We start from the raw sequence: 17,940 nt of genomic DNA, 5'->3' as shown, positions 1-17,940 counted from the left end.
TCGAACTCTATATGCTAATATCAAACTTGTGTGCTCACCTTTACATTTTATGTATTGACTTTATTTTAACGTATGTGACAGGTGTTTAAGGTGTTAGCTTGCTAGGAAAGCGAGGCATTAATAAAGCTCTAGAGCCCATCTAGCAGTTGTAGGTCGTAGTCTACCTAGGGGTCTCTAGAAGCAAATAAACAATTGCCATGGAGCCGTTGGAGTTGTCCGATCAAGGGTCTATGGCATTAGCTGTTTGTAGATCTTGTCCGGATAGGTCTTAAAGACTTCAAGCAATACTTTTATTCATTTGGTTTGTAATAATTAAATCTGTGTTGTCGGAACGGAATTTATTTGCCTGGTTGCTTTCTATGATAACTTGTTTATTTATTTGGGATACGGTATGGGACGTATCATTTAACTGAATTTGTAATAATAGTTGTTGTGGAAACTTCTGGACAATCTGTTTCGCTCAGTGCCGCGCCCCGATGATTCCGCCATCGGTTGGGGTGTGACAGCATCCCCTCCTGAAAGAACAACCAGTGGCCGGAGAAATAGACGGAAAAGAATGGTCGGAAAACGATAGGTCTACAAGATCTGAAAAAAAGGAGTCTAGAGGGCTTACCGGGGTGAAACCCCTGACTTCGTGACTGTCGGAGTTCAATATGCCGTTTTCGTCGCTCAAACCAAGAAATTAACACCGTGACTACGTTTAGAGGGTCCGGTTTAGGGAGGGTCCGTCGCTAGTCCACCGCGAAAATCCACCACCGTTATTCCGTCGCCTACCGTTGCCGGAATTCCATCGGCAACGCCGTACCGTCGTCGTGAAGGAGAGAGATACAGGGACCGTGTAGTGGTTTAGAGTGAAGAGGAGGTTGGGGATTTGGTGGTTATGGAGGCAGCAGGTTTCAGGTGGCGGTGGTTATCGATGTGGTAGGAGAGGAGGAGCTGTGAGAAGAGGGAGAGAATAAAAAAAGAACAGGGGTTTTTTTTGTGTGTTTATATATATAATTTTTTTTCTAAACCTTTTTTAAGTTATTTACACAGTTAGTCCCTGCTTCGTTAAAATGACAAAATTGTCCTCATGTGCAAGGCACATGACAAGATTTAACGAAAAAAACTAACTGGGTTAGGCCCAAAGGGTAAAACGTGCTTGATTTTTAAACATAAAGGACAAAACTCATCAATTTTAAACATCAAGGACACCGCCTGCAAAGAGGCATAAAGATAAAAGACAATTCTTGCAATTCACTCAAACTACAATTGAAACTCATTTTAAAGAATCCAGATTACTAAACTGAAATTACTAATCTATATTCTATCTACTATAATAAAAGAAACCAACTTTTAGACACGTGTCATTCATTGAAGGTATCTTTAATTCTCAAATATATACTTATCTTATATTAACTAAATAAATAATAAATTAATATTAAATCTTATCATACTTTAATAAAATATTATCCTCAAATCTAAATTGTTAATTTAATATATTTTTAAAACAAATACATCTCTTTCCTACTTATCTTATATTAAATATATAAATAATAAATTAATATTAAATGTTATCCTAATTTATTAAAAATATTTTTTTTATTAGTTGGTATACAAAATTATATTTATTCAATGTAATACCCCGAACCTTAATGTGCTGGTTATAAACGTGTGAAATATGTAATTTATATTTCATATATTGTTAAACGAGTAAGATGATTGTGTGAAAGGTGAAATATCTTGACAAACCTTGGCTAATATAGGAGACCGTTAATATTAATAATTAAATATATTATTTTATTTACCTTACTCCGTTTTTAATGAAACTTAGGTTAAAAAGTAGATAAAAATATGCTCGTTCTAATGACATATTCGTCGTTTTATAAAACGTAATATTTTAAAAGTTATACAAGAAAAACGAGTTAAGCAGCTGAATTAATATATATAAGCAAGCAAGCTAGCAGGTCAAGCAGGTAGGTAGGCACGTCAATTGAATCGGGGATTTGAGGTGCCTGCTTGCTTGCTTTAAATAAGAGTCTCAGTAGTTTGTTTAAGTACCAGTTTCTTTAACGGGAATGCTCTAGTATAGAGAATCCTGAGTATACGATACCCCGTTGGGTGTTGTTAGTAGTCGTTTTTTGAGCGCGAGTAGGAGCAGGAGTAGGGAAACTCTACATCAACGTGCCGTAGATAGTTTTGAGGTATACTCTTGTTTAAGTTTATGTTTAGTTATTTATTATTTATTTTTAGTAGTTAATATTAGTTTTATTATTAATAATAATATATTAGTAGTCGTAGTGTTAGTATTATTTTTAGGTACTATGGTTATTGTCAGGGGCGGGTATTGGGTAGCCTAGCCTTAGTTAGGCATGGACTGATCACCCATGCTTAAACAAGGTAGGGTTAACCAATATCCAACCATGATAATGACTAGTTAGGTGTACCATTATCTAACCTAGGATTATATAATTGTGTCAGGACCTTGAGACATAACCCAGTATTACTAGCGGCTGTTAAGCAATTGCTAATCAGGTGAGTCATCATACTTGTCTCTTAAACTGTGATAGTATACTCGTCCATAACTGGTAATAATGAGAATGCTGCAGTATGCATGTGTCAGTAGGGGTATGGGATCCTATTATGCTTAATGAGGTGTGTCACTCTGGGAAGGGTAATAAGGTGTTGTACCCACAGGCACTTCGTGCTTATAAGGTCCAGCGACACACACTCATACCTATGTGACGGTCGTAGGGGGACACAGCTGGAGGACCAGTATGTCTCTTGTACTGGTTTGTGACAAGTCAAATGTGACCTATAAGGTTCAATGAGGCCCAACCTGGCTATAATGTGGTCACATGCCCATATTGTGTATGCATATAATGTAAACTGTGGTCTGTCTTTATAAAAATTGTATAGTATGAGCTCACCAGTATATATCTGACATCGTTTTGAGTATACTTATCTCAGGTGAGTTATGAGGAAAGCTATAGGAACTACTTGACAGTTGTGGAGTTTTAGAAGATCAAGGAGTTCTTAGTTGCCAAAAGTTTATAAATAAATAAAGTGTTGTACTCAGACAATTATAAGTTTTAATGAAAGTTTAGTTTGTTTCCGCTGTAAGTGTATCAATTGTGCACAATCACCCGGGTTACGGGGTGGGTGTTACATTCAACTCGTGTAAAATGCGGGGTTTTTAAAAATTTAACTTTTATTATTTACTATACAAAGTTACATTTATATAACCCGTGTAATACACGAAGTTTTTAAAGATATAACTTTTTTTTTTATCATTTGCTATGTAAAATTAGATTTATTCAACATGTGTAGTACACGGGGATTTTAAGGGTAGAATTTTTTTTTTATTATTTGGTAGATTTTTAACCCGACTATACACGGATTTTTTAAAGATACAGCGTTTTTAGTATTTAATATACAAAATTACATTTATTTAATCTGTGTAATACATATGGTTTTTAAATATATAACTCTTTTTTAGATTTATTCAACACGTGTAATATACGGGGTTTTTAAGGATGTAATTTTTTTTATCATTTGGTAGATTTATTCAACCCAATTATACACGAGTTTTTTTTAAAGATACGGCGTTTTTAGTATTTAGCATACAAAATTACATTTATTTAATCTGTGTAATACACATGGTTTTTAAAGATATAACTTTTTTTTTTATTATTTGATATATTGAATTACATTTATTTAACCCGTACAATATGCGAGTTTCATAAAGATATAACTTTTTATTATTTAATATATAAAATTACATGTATTCAACCCGTGTAATACACGAGATTTTAACCTAGTTATACTTTATAAAGAAAAAGTTTTATTACCAAATTGAATAGAAAAAGTAGAATTACCAAAAAAAAAAGTATTGTTATTTAGTTATATTATGACCAAGCATGTCGAGGGGTGCATTTGAGTAAGGTGGAGAACCCCACATTTGGGTCGAGTTCATTTGATGTGGGCAGTGTATTTCGTGAGGTGGTGGAGTCGGCTGTTAATTTTTTTTTTTTGGTAATTCTACTTTTTAACCCGTACAATATGCGAGTTTCATAAATATATAACTTTTTATTATTTAATATATAAAATTACATGTATTCAACCCGTGTAATACACAGGATTTTAACCTAGTTATACTTTATAAAGAAAAAGTTTTATTACCAAATTGAATAGAAAAAGTAGAATTACCAAAAAAAAAAGTATTGTTATTTAGTTATATTATGACCAAGCATGTCGAGGGGTGCATTTGAGTAAGGTGGAGAACCCCACATTTGGGTCGAGTTCATTTGATGTGGGCAGTGTATTTCGTGAGGTGGTGGAGTCGGCTGTTAATTTTTTTTTTTGGTAATTCTACTTTTTAACCCGTACAATATGCGAGTTTCATAAAGATATAACTTTTTATTATTTAATATATAAAATTACATGTATTCAACCCGTGTAATACACGGGATTTTAACCTAGTTATACTTTATAAAGAAAAAGTTTTATTACCAAATTGAATAGAAAAAGTAGAATTACCAAAAAAAAAAAGTATTGTTATTTAGTTATATTATGACCAAGCATGTCGAGGGGTGCATTTGAGTAAGGTGGAGAACCCCACATTTGGGTCGAGTTCATTTGATGTGGGCAGTGTATTTCGTGAGGTGGTGGAGTCGGCTGTTAAGACTTTGCGGTACGGGAGGGGTTTGAAGGGGGGCATGGAGTGACATGTTGTCATGTTAGCAGAGGGGGCTTTGCCCTCCAATCCCCAAAAAGCACGGGTGGGTGGGGTGTGGAAGAGTGTCGTCTTTTAAAAAAAGTTAAACCGTTAACATAAAACCCATCAATCACAATAAAATCAAACAACATAAACCAACCAATCAACTCGTGTCATCTCACCCCACATTTGCTACCACACATGTGAGAATTCCTCTGCCACTCCCTCCACGCCACCTCACGAGGTGGTGTTCCATGTACGGAGAGAGGTCTACGTCGCCCACGCCACATAGTCTAATAACGTTTTTTTTGTTTTAATCTCAAATATCAATTTTGAGATGCTATTTTTAAAACCGGTATAAAGAATAATAAAAAGGTGATATCGTACAAATACTATCTCTAAAGATACATCAGTTCGGCTGTCACATCATACCTACCATATGACATCATATGACAGACAAATATTGATGATACGAGTCACATTATTTTGTCAATGATCATATCAATCAAACACATCATACCGGTTGTATAATTTGGTACAATAGTATTCTACCAAAACGTAACCAAAAAAAAAAAGATAAAACTAAAAAATGACTGGTCGCGTGACTAGAAATTTATACGGTGGTCACCACGAGATATACCGTCTATGTAAAAATCTCTGCAGAACCTTGCGACTTGTTGTGGTCTCTCTCTCAATATTGTGTGTATTCCTCAGATCCCATCACTTCTCTTACAAATTCACCCAAAATGCAATCCGATTTTTAGAATCACATTGTTATACTTCATCAATTCCAGTTTAATTCATAAATCTCTTACTTTTACGACTATATGACCACAAATTGATGCTTGTAGCAGATGATATGTGTTCAAATCACACTTGATTATGGTAATAATCGAAGTTTTGTTTCTTTACAGAAATTGTTGAATCGAGAAGGAGAGTTTGTTGGCTGACATGATCTCGCAGTTCTTTGTTTTGTCGCAGAGAGGCGATAACATCGTGTTTCGTGATTGTGAGTTTTCTTGTTATGAATTGTGCATGTGTTTTCATTAGATTTGATGTGATTTATATGATTTGATAAAGAGTTAGAGGTTAATTGTTCATAGTTGATTGCAATTAGTAGTAATTTTAAGGTTAGAAATTTTAGGTTATACTGATTGGGCATATGGTGAGGCATTTCAGTGTGTCTATAGGTGTTGTTACTTGGAGTTAGAGGAACTATAGATGAAAGCATAGTGTCACCGAGTTGGTTTTCAACTAGCGTGCGGCCCTAGATCCTATGCAGTTAATGCGGTAAAATATTGGATATCGGTCAAGGACCGATATTTGAAATATAGGCTATCTCGGTGAGATATCGGTGGGATATCGGTAATTTTAATATAATGCAAAATTTATATATATAGCAATTTAACACCAAGAATTCAGTGATATACCAGTGATATATCGGTTATATCGGTCAAATATCGGTGATATATCGGTCAAATATCGGTGATATATCGGTTATATCGGTCAAATATCGGTTAATATCGCTGATAAAATCGGTACCGATATTATGACCGATATTTTACTAAGGGACCGATATGACCGATACAACCGCGATATATCACCGATATTAACTGCATAGCCTAAATCACCGGTAAGCCTTGCCAATTTAGTGGCGTAGGGTTTTAGCAGTGAAAGTCGTTAAAGGGGAGTGCTTGTAATACTTGTAATACTTGAAACATAAGTATACAAGTAAAAGTCTTTGTATTGCCAAAGAAAGTTTACAAGGGAGTTTTGTTGTTTACAAGTGCTAGGGATGGATTGGCTTATCCCCGGGGAATGGGGACGCCACACGGGGATCGGACAATAATTCCGTGAGAATAGGTTAACTAGGGACTTCAGTGTATTTGAAAGAGTAGTCAGTTTGTCTATAACTAGGGACTTCAGTGTATTTGAAAGAGAAGTCAGTTTGTCTAAAGTTTATACAGGTAGAGCATGTTAATGAATCTTAAGATCGGTTAGATTTGTTCTAGACGCTTCCTCTAACGATACAAAGAAAATAACATGACTCATTGTAACACCCTAGGCAAATCCTACATGACTGTGGCCAGGAGAGATTCTTGGTTCATAAGGAATGCCCTGGCTATAAATCACCATCGTGTTTTGGGCATATTGGCTGTGGAGCACATGAAAACTCTACAGTTAAGCGTGCTCAAGTGAGAGTAGTATCAGGATGGGTGACCTCATGGGAAGTCTCCACCGGGGCAACAAAGGTTGTACGAGAGGCCGGATGTTACACTTCCTGTCTACCGAAAGTTGGTTCTTAATGTTTAAAAGGAGAATTTGATTCTAGTATAAGTTGTACCTTCCCTTTTGTTGGTTGTTAGATGGATAAACTACATTTATTAAATCTGCACATGATACACATCCGTTCAGTTTTCTCAGTTATTGTAGCTCACACTCACACATATGGCATTTTTAGTCTATTGTTGACTCTGATAGTCCCAATCAAAGTTCTAGTGCTAGTTGATTCAAGGGTAGTCAATAGTTGATTAGCTGTTGGGCTAATGATCAGTTATACATGTTTTTTAATATACAATTTCCTCTGGCTTTTTCTACCTCTGCAGACCGTGGTGATGTGCAAAAAGGAAGTGCAGAGATATTTTTTCGTAAAGTAAAGTTCTGGAAAGAGGATGGGGAAACCGAGGCTCCACCTGTCTTTGTAGGTACCTTTTAAAATGTTATCTGATTATACGTTCGTGTTAAACAGTTCTTCATGTCACGTAAGACAATTAAGCAAGCTGCGTTACCTGTATAAAATTGTTTTTGAAGCTATTTATGCATTCTCTGTTTTTTTTTTTTTTTTTTTTTTTTGGCTATTATTACTTGTTTCCACCCAGATCTTTCCATTTGTAAGTTTATATTAGAGTAAATTACAAAAATCGTCCTTTATGTATATCACGTATTGCAAACTGTGTCCTTTATCTTCAATAATTACAGAAAACGTACTCGATGTTTGCAAACCCTTGCAAGTTATGTCCTTTAGCCCTAACTCAGTTATTTTTTTGTGGTTAAATCTGACCAAATGGACCCCGCATGAGGGTATTTTGGTCATTTTACTCTCATGTGAGGTCTATTTAGTCAGATTTAACCACAAAAATACCCTCATGTGGGGTCTATTTGGTCAGATTTAACCACAAAAATTAACTGAGTTAGGGCTAAAGGACATAACTTGCAAGGGTTTGCAAACATCGAGTACGTTTTCTGTAATTATTGAAAACAAAGGACACAGTTTGTAATAATTGATATATATAAAGGACCATTTTTGTAATTTACTCTTTATATTAATATGATTGTTTATGTTAGTGTTATGATTTCTGATGATGCGATGTACTTGATATGCTATGCTAGAATGTGGATGGTGTCAACTACTTTCACGTAAAGGTGGTCGGATTACTGTTTGTTGCAACCACAAGAGCAAACATATCACCATCTCTTGTATTGGAGCTTCTACAAAGAATAGCACGTGTCACTAAAGATTACCTTGGCATCCTCAATGAAGATTCTATAAGAAAAAACTTTGTGCTTATGTATGAATTACTCGATGAAGTTATCGTAAGTTTTTTTCATCCATTTGACATTGTTGGGTGTATAAGATCTGATTGTAATGTCTGCAAGTAGGCCTGTAAACGATCCGAACGTTCATGAAGTTGTTCGGCGGGAAGTTCGTTTATTTAATGAACGAACATGAACACAATTTTTTGTTCATTTAATTAAACGAACGAACATGAACACATGTTTTGTTCGTTCATTAATGTACGTGAACATCAGTTTATGTTCGTTCGTTTATGTTTGTTTGGTTATGTTCTTTTCAGTTTAAATACATAAGTAGTTATAATTATATATATATTAAGCATAAAAGGACTTTCCAACTACTTATATAAATATAACTAATTGGTTGTTGGGTTTTCTAGTAATAAAAATGGGTTTTCAAATGCAATTTATCGTAATTACTCATTAATTTATATAAAAAATTACTTTATGTTCGTTTATGTTTAGTCAATTATGTTCATTTGTGTTCCTTTATGTTTGTTAGATTATGTTCATTTGTGTTGTTTATTGTTTACTAATTTATGTTCGTTTAAGTTTGTTCGTCTATGTTCCTGAACTGTTCATTTAGGTTTTAAACGAACGGACATAAACGAACACGAACATGCCCATTTTCTTAATAAACGAACATGAACAAAAAAATGTGTTCGATTATATGTCCGTGTTCGGTTAAAGTTAAATGAACGAACACGAACATGCCTTTGTTCGTGTTCGTTCGGTTCATTTACAGGCCTATCTGCAAGTTGTGCCTGTGGGAGAACAAAAAATATTAATAGTTTTAACTTCAAAACTATTGAACACAGGATTTTGGTTATGTGCAAACAACATCGACTGAAGTTTTAAAGTCGTGTGTATTTAACGAGCCAATCATGATAGAAGCAGCACATATGCCACCTCTTGGTCCGGCTGCCCTATTTATGGTATAATCAATCAATATCTTTGACATTCGTTGATTTTTTTAATCTAAATTACTTGAATATGATTATCTTAATGCAGCAAGGGAACAAAAGAATGCCGGGGACAGCTGTCACAAAATCAGTTGTAGCTAATGAACCCGGGGGTAGAAGGAGGGAGGAAATTTTCGTCGATATAATTGAAAAAATAAGTCTTACGTTCAGCTCTAGTGTGAGTAATTTTTGTTTTATTCTAGTATTTTGTTAATAGATTATGTCCGTATATGAAATAAGATTCTTCTGGAACCGTTGCATATGCAATATGCCTATTCAACTATTATCATGCCTATTCATTTCTAGTTTCAAAAGTGTATCTTTTTTCTTTAACGTGAAGAAAATATCGAACAATCTGTTTTCCATACGAACTCTTGTTTGATCACTCATCACTGTGTCTTAAAACTACTTTATATTCATATATCATATATGTAACTTCCTTCTGTCCTCAACAGGGATATATACTAACCTCCGAGATAGATGGCACTATTCAAATGAAGAGTTATCTTTCGGGGAATCCGGAAATCCGATTAGCGCTCAACGAGGACCTGAATATAGGAAGAGGTGGTAGATCAGTATACGGTATACTATCCAATCTCTTTATTCATCTATTCAGTATTTGAGTATATCTTTTTAGCTGCCCTAGTGTACTCGATATGCTAGTTATCTTACTGCATTTGTGGTAACTTGTAGAGGTGAAAAGTTAACCCATTTATATAGAAATGCCATTTTGGGTTTTATCATATTGGTAAAACAGGGAAAATGGGTAAAATATAAAAAAGTTAGCCAAAACTGAAACGTGTCAAATGGTTTGATACTTTGATACTTTGATTAGGTGAAACGGGTCAAAAGTCATCTTAGGTGTATACAAATGCATACAGTTTTCTAAGTTGTTTTTACTCAAAAATGATAATTACTTTTTAGTCATATAGTTTTTATAATCGCATTTAATTAAATAAATAACTATTCATGAAATTTAAGATAAATTGACAAAAAAGTGTTAGTGGGTTGGGCTGATCCAACTCGACTTTGTTTACATCACATGCAAATTTACCCGTATTAACCCAATAACCCGTTACCAATACGCTCATTTGACCACCTTTAGTAGCTAGTAACATTAGGTCTGTAAACAAACCGAACGGATACGAACAGAGGCATGTTTGTGTTCGTTTATTTAAGTTTAACCGAACACGAACATGAACATATAATCTAACAAATCTTTTTGTTCATGTTCGTTTATTAAGACAGTGGGCGTGTTCGTGTTCGTTTATGTTCGTTCATTTAATTCTTACATCAACATAATTTAACAAACATAAACGAACACAATTGAACATAATCGACTAAACATAAAAGAAGACAAACGATCATAAAGTAGTTTTTTTACATATAAATTAGTGTAATTAATAGTGATAACTTACATTGTAAAGCTCATTTTATTACTAAAAAGCCCAATCACTCATTAGGTATATTCATATAAGTAGTTAGAAAGCCCCTAGCATGCTTATATTTATATTAATATAACTACTTGTGTATCTATGCTTTGTTCAACAGACTATGGTGGTTCTAGTGGATCGGGAGCTGTTATACTAGACGATTGCAATTTTCATGAATCGGTGCATCTTGATAGTTTTGATGTGGATAGAACTTTGACTCTCGTAAGTAACATAATTACGTTGTAGCTCTTTTATATGACACACATACCCCGTGTAATTTTCGTTGCATATAATGATTTAACGTTAACATCTTGCTTATTTTTGTCAGGTTCCACCTGATGGTGAATTTCCTGTTATGAATTACCGCATGACTCAAGAATTTAAGCCACCGTTCCGTATTAACACCCTGATTGAAGAAGCAGGATCACTAAAGGTAGACATCCACTCCATCTAAAATGGGATCGTGTCAAAACAGGTCATTTTTAGTCAAAACGGGCCGAACCAACCCCAAACGCTTTCAGATGATTTTCAACCTGTTTGACGGTGTACACATTTATTCAGTTAAATCTTTTAGTGTAACTCATTTGACCTGTAAAAGATAAAACATGACATCCACTCGTGTCAGACTCAAAACTGCTCATTTTTAGTCAAAACGGGCCGAACCGACCCCAAACACTTTCAGATGATTTTCAACCTGTTTGACGGTGACATTTATTTAGTTAAATCTTTTAGTACAACTCATTTGACCTGTAAAAGATAAAACATGACCCAAATTGACCCATTAGTATGGATGGGTTGGAATCACCTCTAATGATTACCAACTGCCTATAGGGCTGCAAATGAACACGAACACGAACACGAACAAGACCTTGTTTGTGTTTATCTGTTAAGGAAATATATGTGTTCACGAACTGTTCATGAACACTTAACGAGCGAGATTATATGTTCGTGTTCGTTCGTTAAGGAAATGAACGTGTTTGTGTTCGTTTGTTAATTTTAGGCAACGAACGCAAGCGAACACGCATGTACACAACTAATGTTCGTGAACACAAATAGTAAAAACGAACACAAACAAGCGTTCATGAACAAAATATATAATACACAGATACTTATTAAATATTTTATTTGTCAGAATTTTGAAGTATTTAAATAAAATATAATAACTAAAGACACTAATGAACAATCGAACACAAACGGACATAAACGAACACGTTATCGGACGTTCACGAACATAAACAAACGAACGTGACTTCTGTTCATGTTCGTTATTAGACGAACGAACACAAACGAACTTCCCGCCGAACGGTTCATGAATTGTTCGCTGAACGTTCGGTTCGTTTACAGCCCTAACTGTCTATACTGATTGTTGGTTTTTTGGGTAATGTCTTTTAGTAGTGTTCATACATGTTGCAGTTGTATATGCCGTAGCATATCATCGTCCACCATTATATAGTACACTGATGCATTTTATCATATGCGTATTATTTTTTCTAAGGCTGAGGTGATTCTGAAAATACGTGCTGAGTTCCCGCAAAATATAACTGCAAATACAGTTGTAGTTCAGATGCCGGTGCCAAAATACACATCCAGGTACTTGTTAGTTATATACGTATTGGTTCTGAATTATTTGTTATATCTTGCTAATACTATATTATTGGAATTTTATAGAGTTAGTTTCGAGTTGGAATCTGGAGCAGTTGGACAAGTGACTGATTTCAAAGAGCCGACTAAGAAAATCGAGTGGGGGTTAAAAAAGGTTATTTCTTGTCTGATATTATTTGTCGGTTATTATTTCTTTGCATAATGTTTGTGATATCACAATTTGTTCCAGATTGTTGGTGGATCCGAACATACACTGCGTGCCAAATTAACGTTTGCACATGAATCACATGGTATGTTTCCTAGGATTGATATCAATAACTTTTAGATAAAATTATATTTACATAATGCTTCCGTCGGGCGTTGACTATTTGTTCGTATTATATATAAGCTAGTGTTTCTAACTATATGGCATGATAGGCAATATAACAAAAGAAGCTGGACCCGTCAGCATGACTTTCACTATACCGATGTACAACTGTTCAAGACTCCAGGTAACAACTGATCTAGATCTGATCCATTTATGTGATCTGGACAAAAAATATGACCCATTGGTCTAGGGATGACAAAAAAACCCAAGCCCGACGAGTATACCCGAGGCATTTGGGACGGGTATACCACTATACTCAATACCCGATGGGTATGGGATTAGAAAAAAAATATTTCGTGGGTATGGGATTAGGTGATACCCGAGCCGTTACCCGAAACTATATAATACCCGTTTACCCGAAACGTATACCCGAATGCTTTTAAGTTTTATATATATATTTGATTATTTTCCCTTAATGATGAAACAATGGTTAACCGGGCAGGGTTAACTCACTGGTCTCGTCAAGAAGGGTTAATCCCTTCCTCTCGAGGATCGCTGGCTGGTCACCGGTGGGTTGATCTCCTGCACAAGGAAACAAACCGTGACTCGTAACAAGGAGGATGGGGTGGGGGGTGCTCCTTGTTACCACTCTCCGGCGTGAGAATCAGTAGTCTGCTTGGGAAGCAAAGTATGATAGTAGTAGTTGTGAGAGAGTTGTGAAGAGATACCTCAAACCTGGTTTGGGGTTGGTATTTATAGCCGAGGAGTGAAGGAGGAGGTGGATGGATAGACTGACGGCATGCTGCACCTTTGCAAGTGTGTCAGACATGTTGGCCGGGGAGGCGACGCCACGTCAGTCTGTCGCTTACGTAGTCCTGACAGGCGGCTGCCATTGGTGCTACTTGCTCTGTGGTGTCAGGCCCACTTGATGAGTAGACAGGGTGCGGTGCAAGCCGCATCGCTGTTTGCGGTAACTGTAGATGTTCCCGCGTCCTACTCTTCTGATCAAGAAATACGCGAGATGCGGTGCCAGGCCGCATCGTCGGCTGTGGTGACTGTTGCTGTTATCCAGCTTCTCTGTATTGATAGAAGTGTTCACTGGATGTGGTGCGGGGCCGCATCGCTGTGAATACTTCCGTTTTCATACACCAGATGCGGTGCCAGCCGCATCGCTATACCGTTCTCATATTCCAGGTAAAACTTCCTCCGTCACTGGACAGATTGGATTCAACCACTCTGTCGATGCGTTCCCGCACGGACATAAGTAGGTTGTTAGCTAGTGGGGGTTTTGATAAGGGTAATGGTCACTCGCGGTCGATGCTGACGCGAGATCTGGGACCATACCCCTTCAAGTCCCCCCAGTCTAGTGTTGCTGCCATATGCAAGTTGCATGTGGGAGGAGTACTGGACTATGGTGTTTAGAAGGTAGTTTGGAGTCTGGAGAAGATCCTAGGCCATGTGGATGGTCTTTGCTCTTTGTAAATCAAGCTGGAGATCTGGAAGGGTCATTGGATGCCTCTTCCGTACCGGTGAGAATGTTTCGTTTGATGCGAAATTCTCAGCCTCGGGTTGGGTGCCACCTGTTGGTGTGTCGAACCAACCTTGAGACCTTGCTGGGCGAATGCACAAACTTCGAACCAATCTTTGAGATGGTGGTTGAAGGTGTGCATAAACTTCGAACCAACCTTTGAGGTGGTGAATGAAGAAAAGAGTTTTCTGATGTTATGATTGGACATCAAATGATGATCCCTTTTGTGGGGTGTTCATGCTCTTCCAATTAGCTCTCTAGTAACCGCACGTCCTTTGCGGTTACCTCGTTTCTTGACATTGTTGGCCACAGTTGTGGGAACAATGTTGAGTACTTGCGTCATTGTTGGCCATGTTTGGTCGAACAATGTGATTCTGGATAATGGTCAAATAAACATGGTCATAGGCATGGTAATGCCCACCATTGTTTATTCTATCCGTCTTACAAGTAGGGTAACAAAGTCATAAGCAGACTTGTTACCGCTTGTTCGATCGCTTGTTGTTCGACGAGATCTCGTATGATCATTGGGGATCTCGTCCGCATCTCTTCCTTAGCCACCTTCCTTCACGCTCCAATACCGAGGAGTTTTCCTTGAAGTAGTTTCGTTCCTCGATGTGAAGACTTAGTTGTGGCTCTTCCGTAGCAACCGTTTGCGGAAGCTATGGTTGTGTCCGCAGCGACTCATGAGTGTGTGCGGTTTTGTCACCCCATATTCGCTTGAAACGGGTGTGTTGCTCGGATGTGGCTCTTGAAGGATCAGGAGTCAGGGTTGCTGATGTGCGTACGCGTACATTCCCTTCCTCCTCCTCGTTACAGAAGTTGTTTATGCACCCTCTGTGGTTGTGAACCGGCCAGGAGGGATTTGAAGCTTGAAGAGAATGAAGGCAATGCGGTTTACCTGTTTCTGAGATGCGGTTCAGTCCAAAGAACAACGCTGGTTCTGAGTATCTGACACACCTGTACGGGCTCGTGTGTGTCATCTCCGCATATTCCACGTGTGCTCGTGGGTATGTGCGGACATGTTTATACCCCTTAACCATGGAAAGATATAATTTTTTGGCTATTTTATGAACTATTATTTAGTAATGTTTAATTCTTGTTGCATCAGTATTTGAAAAATAAACTTTTCTTTTGAGTATATTTTAATGACATTATTTATATGCTATAAAAAATATAATTAATTTTTTAGATTAATATTATAATATATTTAATTTATAAATATTTCAAATATTATCATAGTAATGATGATATGTATGTAATTTACCATAATTTAATATATTGTATAGATTTGTAGAACATAATGCCCCGCTTGCGGTATGTGCATATAATGTATATATGTGTGGGCGCTCAGGGGGCAAAAGTGAAAGTGCACTAATTTAACGTTATTTTAATAATTTCATGAAAATAATGTTAAAAGAGGGGGATGGTTCATAATGCATCATGTGGTGGCGTTGATAGCCGAAAGACAAGGGAGTACATGCACTAATCGGCCTTTGTCTTCATTGATGAGTGTTATGTGCCTTATGTCCAAGGCTTGATGCAAAACTACAATCGAGCCGGGGGTCTAACTGGAAGCAGCCTCTCTATTCCCGCCTCAGACCCTACCTTAGCTTTGCTATTGGTGGGATTTACTGAGTATGATGATGATGATTTGTAAAACATAAAATTATAAAGGGAAATAAAAATATATAATACATGAAAAACCAAGCGGGTATGCCCGATACCCGATGGGTAATGGGCCGGGTATGAGACAAGATTTTACAACCGGTATGGGATTAGGCATACCCGACCCATTGCCATCCCTACATTGGTCCGATAAACTATCCAGTGACCGATTTAGGTCGTTCAATTCTTGGTGAAAGGATAAAGGTGGTGGGGTCAAAAGCATAATGCAAGTGGGAAAATAAATGGGTTGATTCACTAGTTATAATCCATCTATTTATATTACTTGGGTCGTGGGTCAAATTATGATCCACTAGTTAGTTAATGGGCCATATCACAATCCATTTAGGTGTATCATAGGGCAGATCAAATCAATAGTTGATTTCGCCTATTAAAACGTCTACATGCGTACACATATGTACATGTACTACAACATTTGAAATAATGATGCCCACCTCTTGTGACCATAGGATTAGAATCCGAACAAAACTAAAAAACGTTTGTTTTCAACTGCTAAAAACGACTTGTTCAATCCAAATTCATTTTGACTTGTTATTCAAACCTGTTCGGCCCACCCATCTTGCCACGTCTTCTTTTTATTTGTATGATTTGTACTACAGAAATGCTAGCATGTAGTTTTAATAGTCTGGATGGTATTTTATATTTAGTCACAGATTTAAATCTTTAGTGACGTTTTTCCTTCTGTCATGGTTTTCATGCAGGTGAAATACTTGCAGATCGCTAAGAAGTCAAAAACTTATAACCCGTATCGTTGGGTTAGATACGTCACCCAAGCAAATTCCTATGTTGCGCGTATATGATTAATTTGAGCGTCTGAGCTTTGGTTGTAATTTCTCGATTTTCTTCATAGTTATGTGTTTCATCTCGCTAAGACATTTTTAAAACTTGATCATATTTCGCGTGACATTAGATCTTTTTAATGTTGAACCGTGGATTTTTTGATATGAGTTGCCCATGATCGTGTGGTAATAATTAAAACACGAGTGGTGGTGTATTATTAATCTTCATGTTATACACAATCATTATCTCATGTACCGTGTGATATAACCAGACCGATCCTCAAACTAGTTGTACTATGTTTTAGCCGAAACCCGAACCGGTTATTAAGCTGGTTGAACCGTAAGCACGAGGTGGTGGTTTAAAAGGGAAAGAGTGGGTGTTTGACTAAAAACTAATGGAGATTTCCACTAGCTACAAAGTGTGAAAAACGAGTGCTATTAATAGAGAAACAAAGTGTTTGTTTTGATGGTTGCTTTCACTTCATTTCTTCGTGGGACGACTCATTATTATGTCACACGATACGCACTACAACATTTAAATGGTTCTATAGCAATTCAATTTGGAAACAATCATTGTATTTCTAAAAAGTAAATGTATCACAAAAAATAATAACAAATAACCTTAGGCTTTCACTTTCAAGATATCTAGTGGGGGATGTATCTGTTGTGTTGAGAAAGCAAGTCGGGGTGGTGCTGACTATTAATTAATTAATCATTTATAAATGTATAAAAGGAATATATATATATAGAGAGAGTGTGTGTAATGTATACTGTGGCTTAACGTACGAGTGTACGCTTGGTGAAGTCCGCACGTTATAAAACCCAATAATGAAAACCCACATGATGCAAAATACTCAAGGCCGCGTGTTGTAAAACATAAACCGCATGGTGTAAAAAGATAATTCCGCATGTTGTTTTACAAAATAAACCGCATGTTGGTAAAAAAACAGGCCGCATGTTATGAACAAAAATCCGCACGTTGTATCCGAATCTCGTACGTAGCATACGTTAAGAGAAATTGTACGTTAACCAACCCATATATATATATATATATATATATATATATATATATATATATATATATATATTAAATGGTGCCAGTACGACACACACCCTCTAATTCTACACTATCTAAAAATCCACCTAGATATCCACAATGCACTACTTGGGTGAGAAAAATTCATCAATGCCAATAGGCCAAATGCCTCTTGACGTATAATAAGAATAACTACATAGAAAATGAAAGAGGAATCAAATCATAGGGACATGATTATAAGAAAACTCATTCTTCGTGAAAAACAAAAAAGACTCCATGCTAATGTATGCAATATTTATTATACAATACATACATGCCCTAAGAAGTTTTTTAATTCACGT

At 36.5% G+C, this 17,940-nt stretch overlaps 1 protein-coding gene across 3 annotated transcripts; it reads left to right on the top strand.

The window, feature by feature from the left end:
• Window positions 1–5,256: 5,256 nt before the first annotated feature.
• On the top strand, window positions 5,257–16,803 carry LOC110898421 (AP-4 complex subunit mu). 3 transcript variants are annotated; one of them, XM_022145205.2, is made up of 14 exons: window positions 5,257–5,395; window positions 5,611–5,705; window positions 7,303–7,397; window positions 8,087–8,290; window positions 9,088–9,204; window positions 9,281–9,409; window positions 9,687–9,813; window positions 10,783–10,886; window positions 10,993–11,097; window positions 12,160–12,254; window positions 12,333–12,420; window positions 12,496–12,556; window positions 12,684–12,757; window positions 16,486–16,803. In XM_022145205.2, the coding sequence occupies exons 2-14, from the start codon at window positions 5,648–5,650 to the stop codon at window positions 16,582–16,584; spliced, it is 1,356 nt and encodes a 451-aa protein (XP_022000897.1). In that variant the 5' UTR covers window positions 5,257–5,395; window positions 5,611–5,647; the 3' UTR covers window positions 16,585–16,803. The 3 variants fall into 3 exon arrangements, with proteins under 3 accessions (XP_022000897.1, XP_035837924.1, XP_022000898.1); XM_035982031.1 differs by having other exon boundaries at window positions 5,337–5,378; XM_022145206.2 differs by having other exon boundaries at window positions 5,340–5,399.
• The last annotated feature ends 1,137 nt before the right edge of the window (window positions 16,804–17,940 follow it).

The sequence above is a fragment of the Helianthus annuus genome, chromosome 13 (assembly GCF_002127325.2).
Source record: "Helianthus annuus cultivar XRQ/B chromosome 13, HanXRQr2.0-SUNRISE, whole genome shotgun sequence".
NCBI classification, from domain to species: Eukaryota; Viridiplantae; Streptophyta; class Magnoliopsida; order Asterales; family Asteraceae; genus Helianthus; species Helianthus annuus.
Note: the sequence above shows the minus strand (reverse complement) of the source record. Positions and strands in the feature narration are given on the sequence as shown.

Coding starts and splice junctions, on each gene's coding strand:
- LOC110898421 (XM_022145205.2), top strand. CDS start 5,648: ATGATCTCGCAGTTCTTTGTTTTGTCGCAGAGAGGCGATAACATCGTG. Junction 5,706..7,302: donor TAACATCGTGTTTCGTGATT/GTGAGTTTTCTT, acceptor CTACCTCTGCAG/ACCGTGGTGATGTGCAAAAA. Junction 12,758..16,485: donor ACAACTGTTCAAGACTCCAG/GTAACAACTGAT, acceptor GTTTTCATGCAG/GTGAAATACTTGCAGATCGC.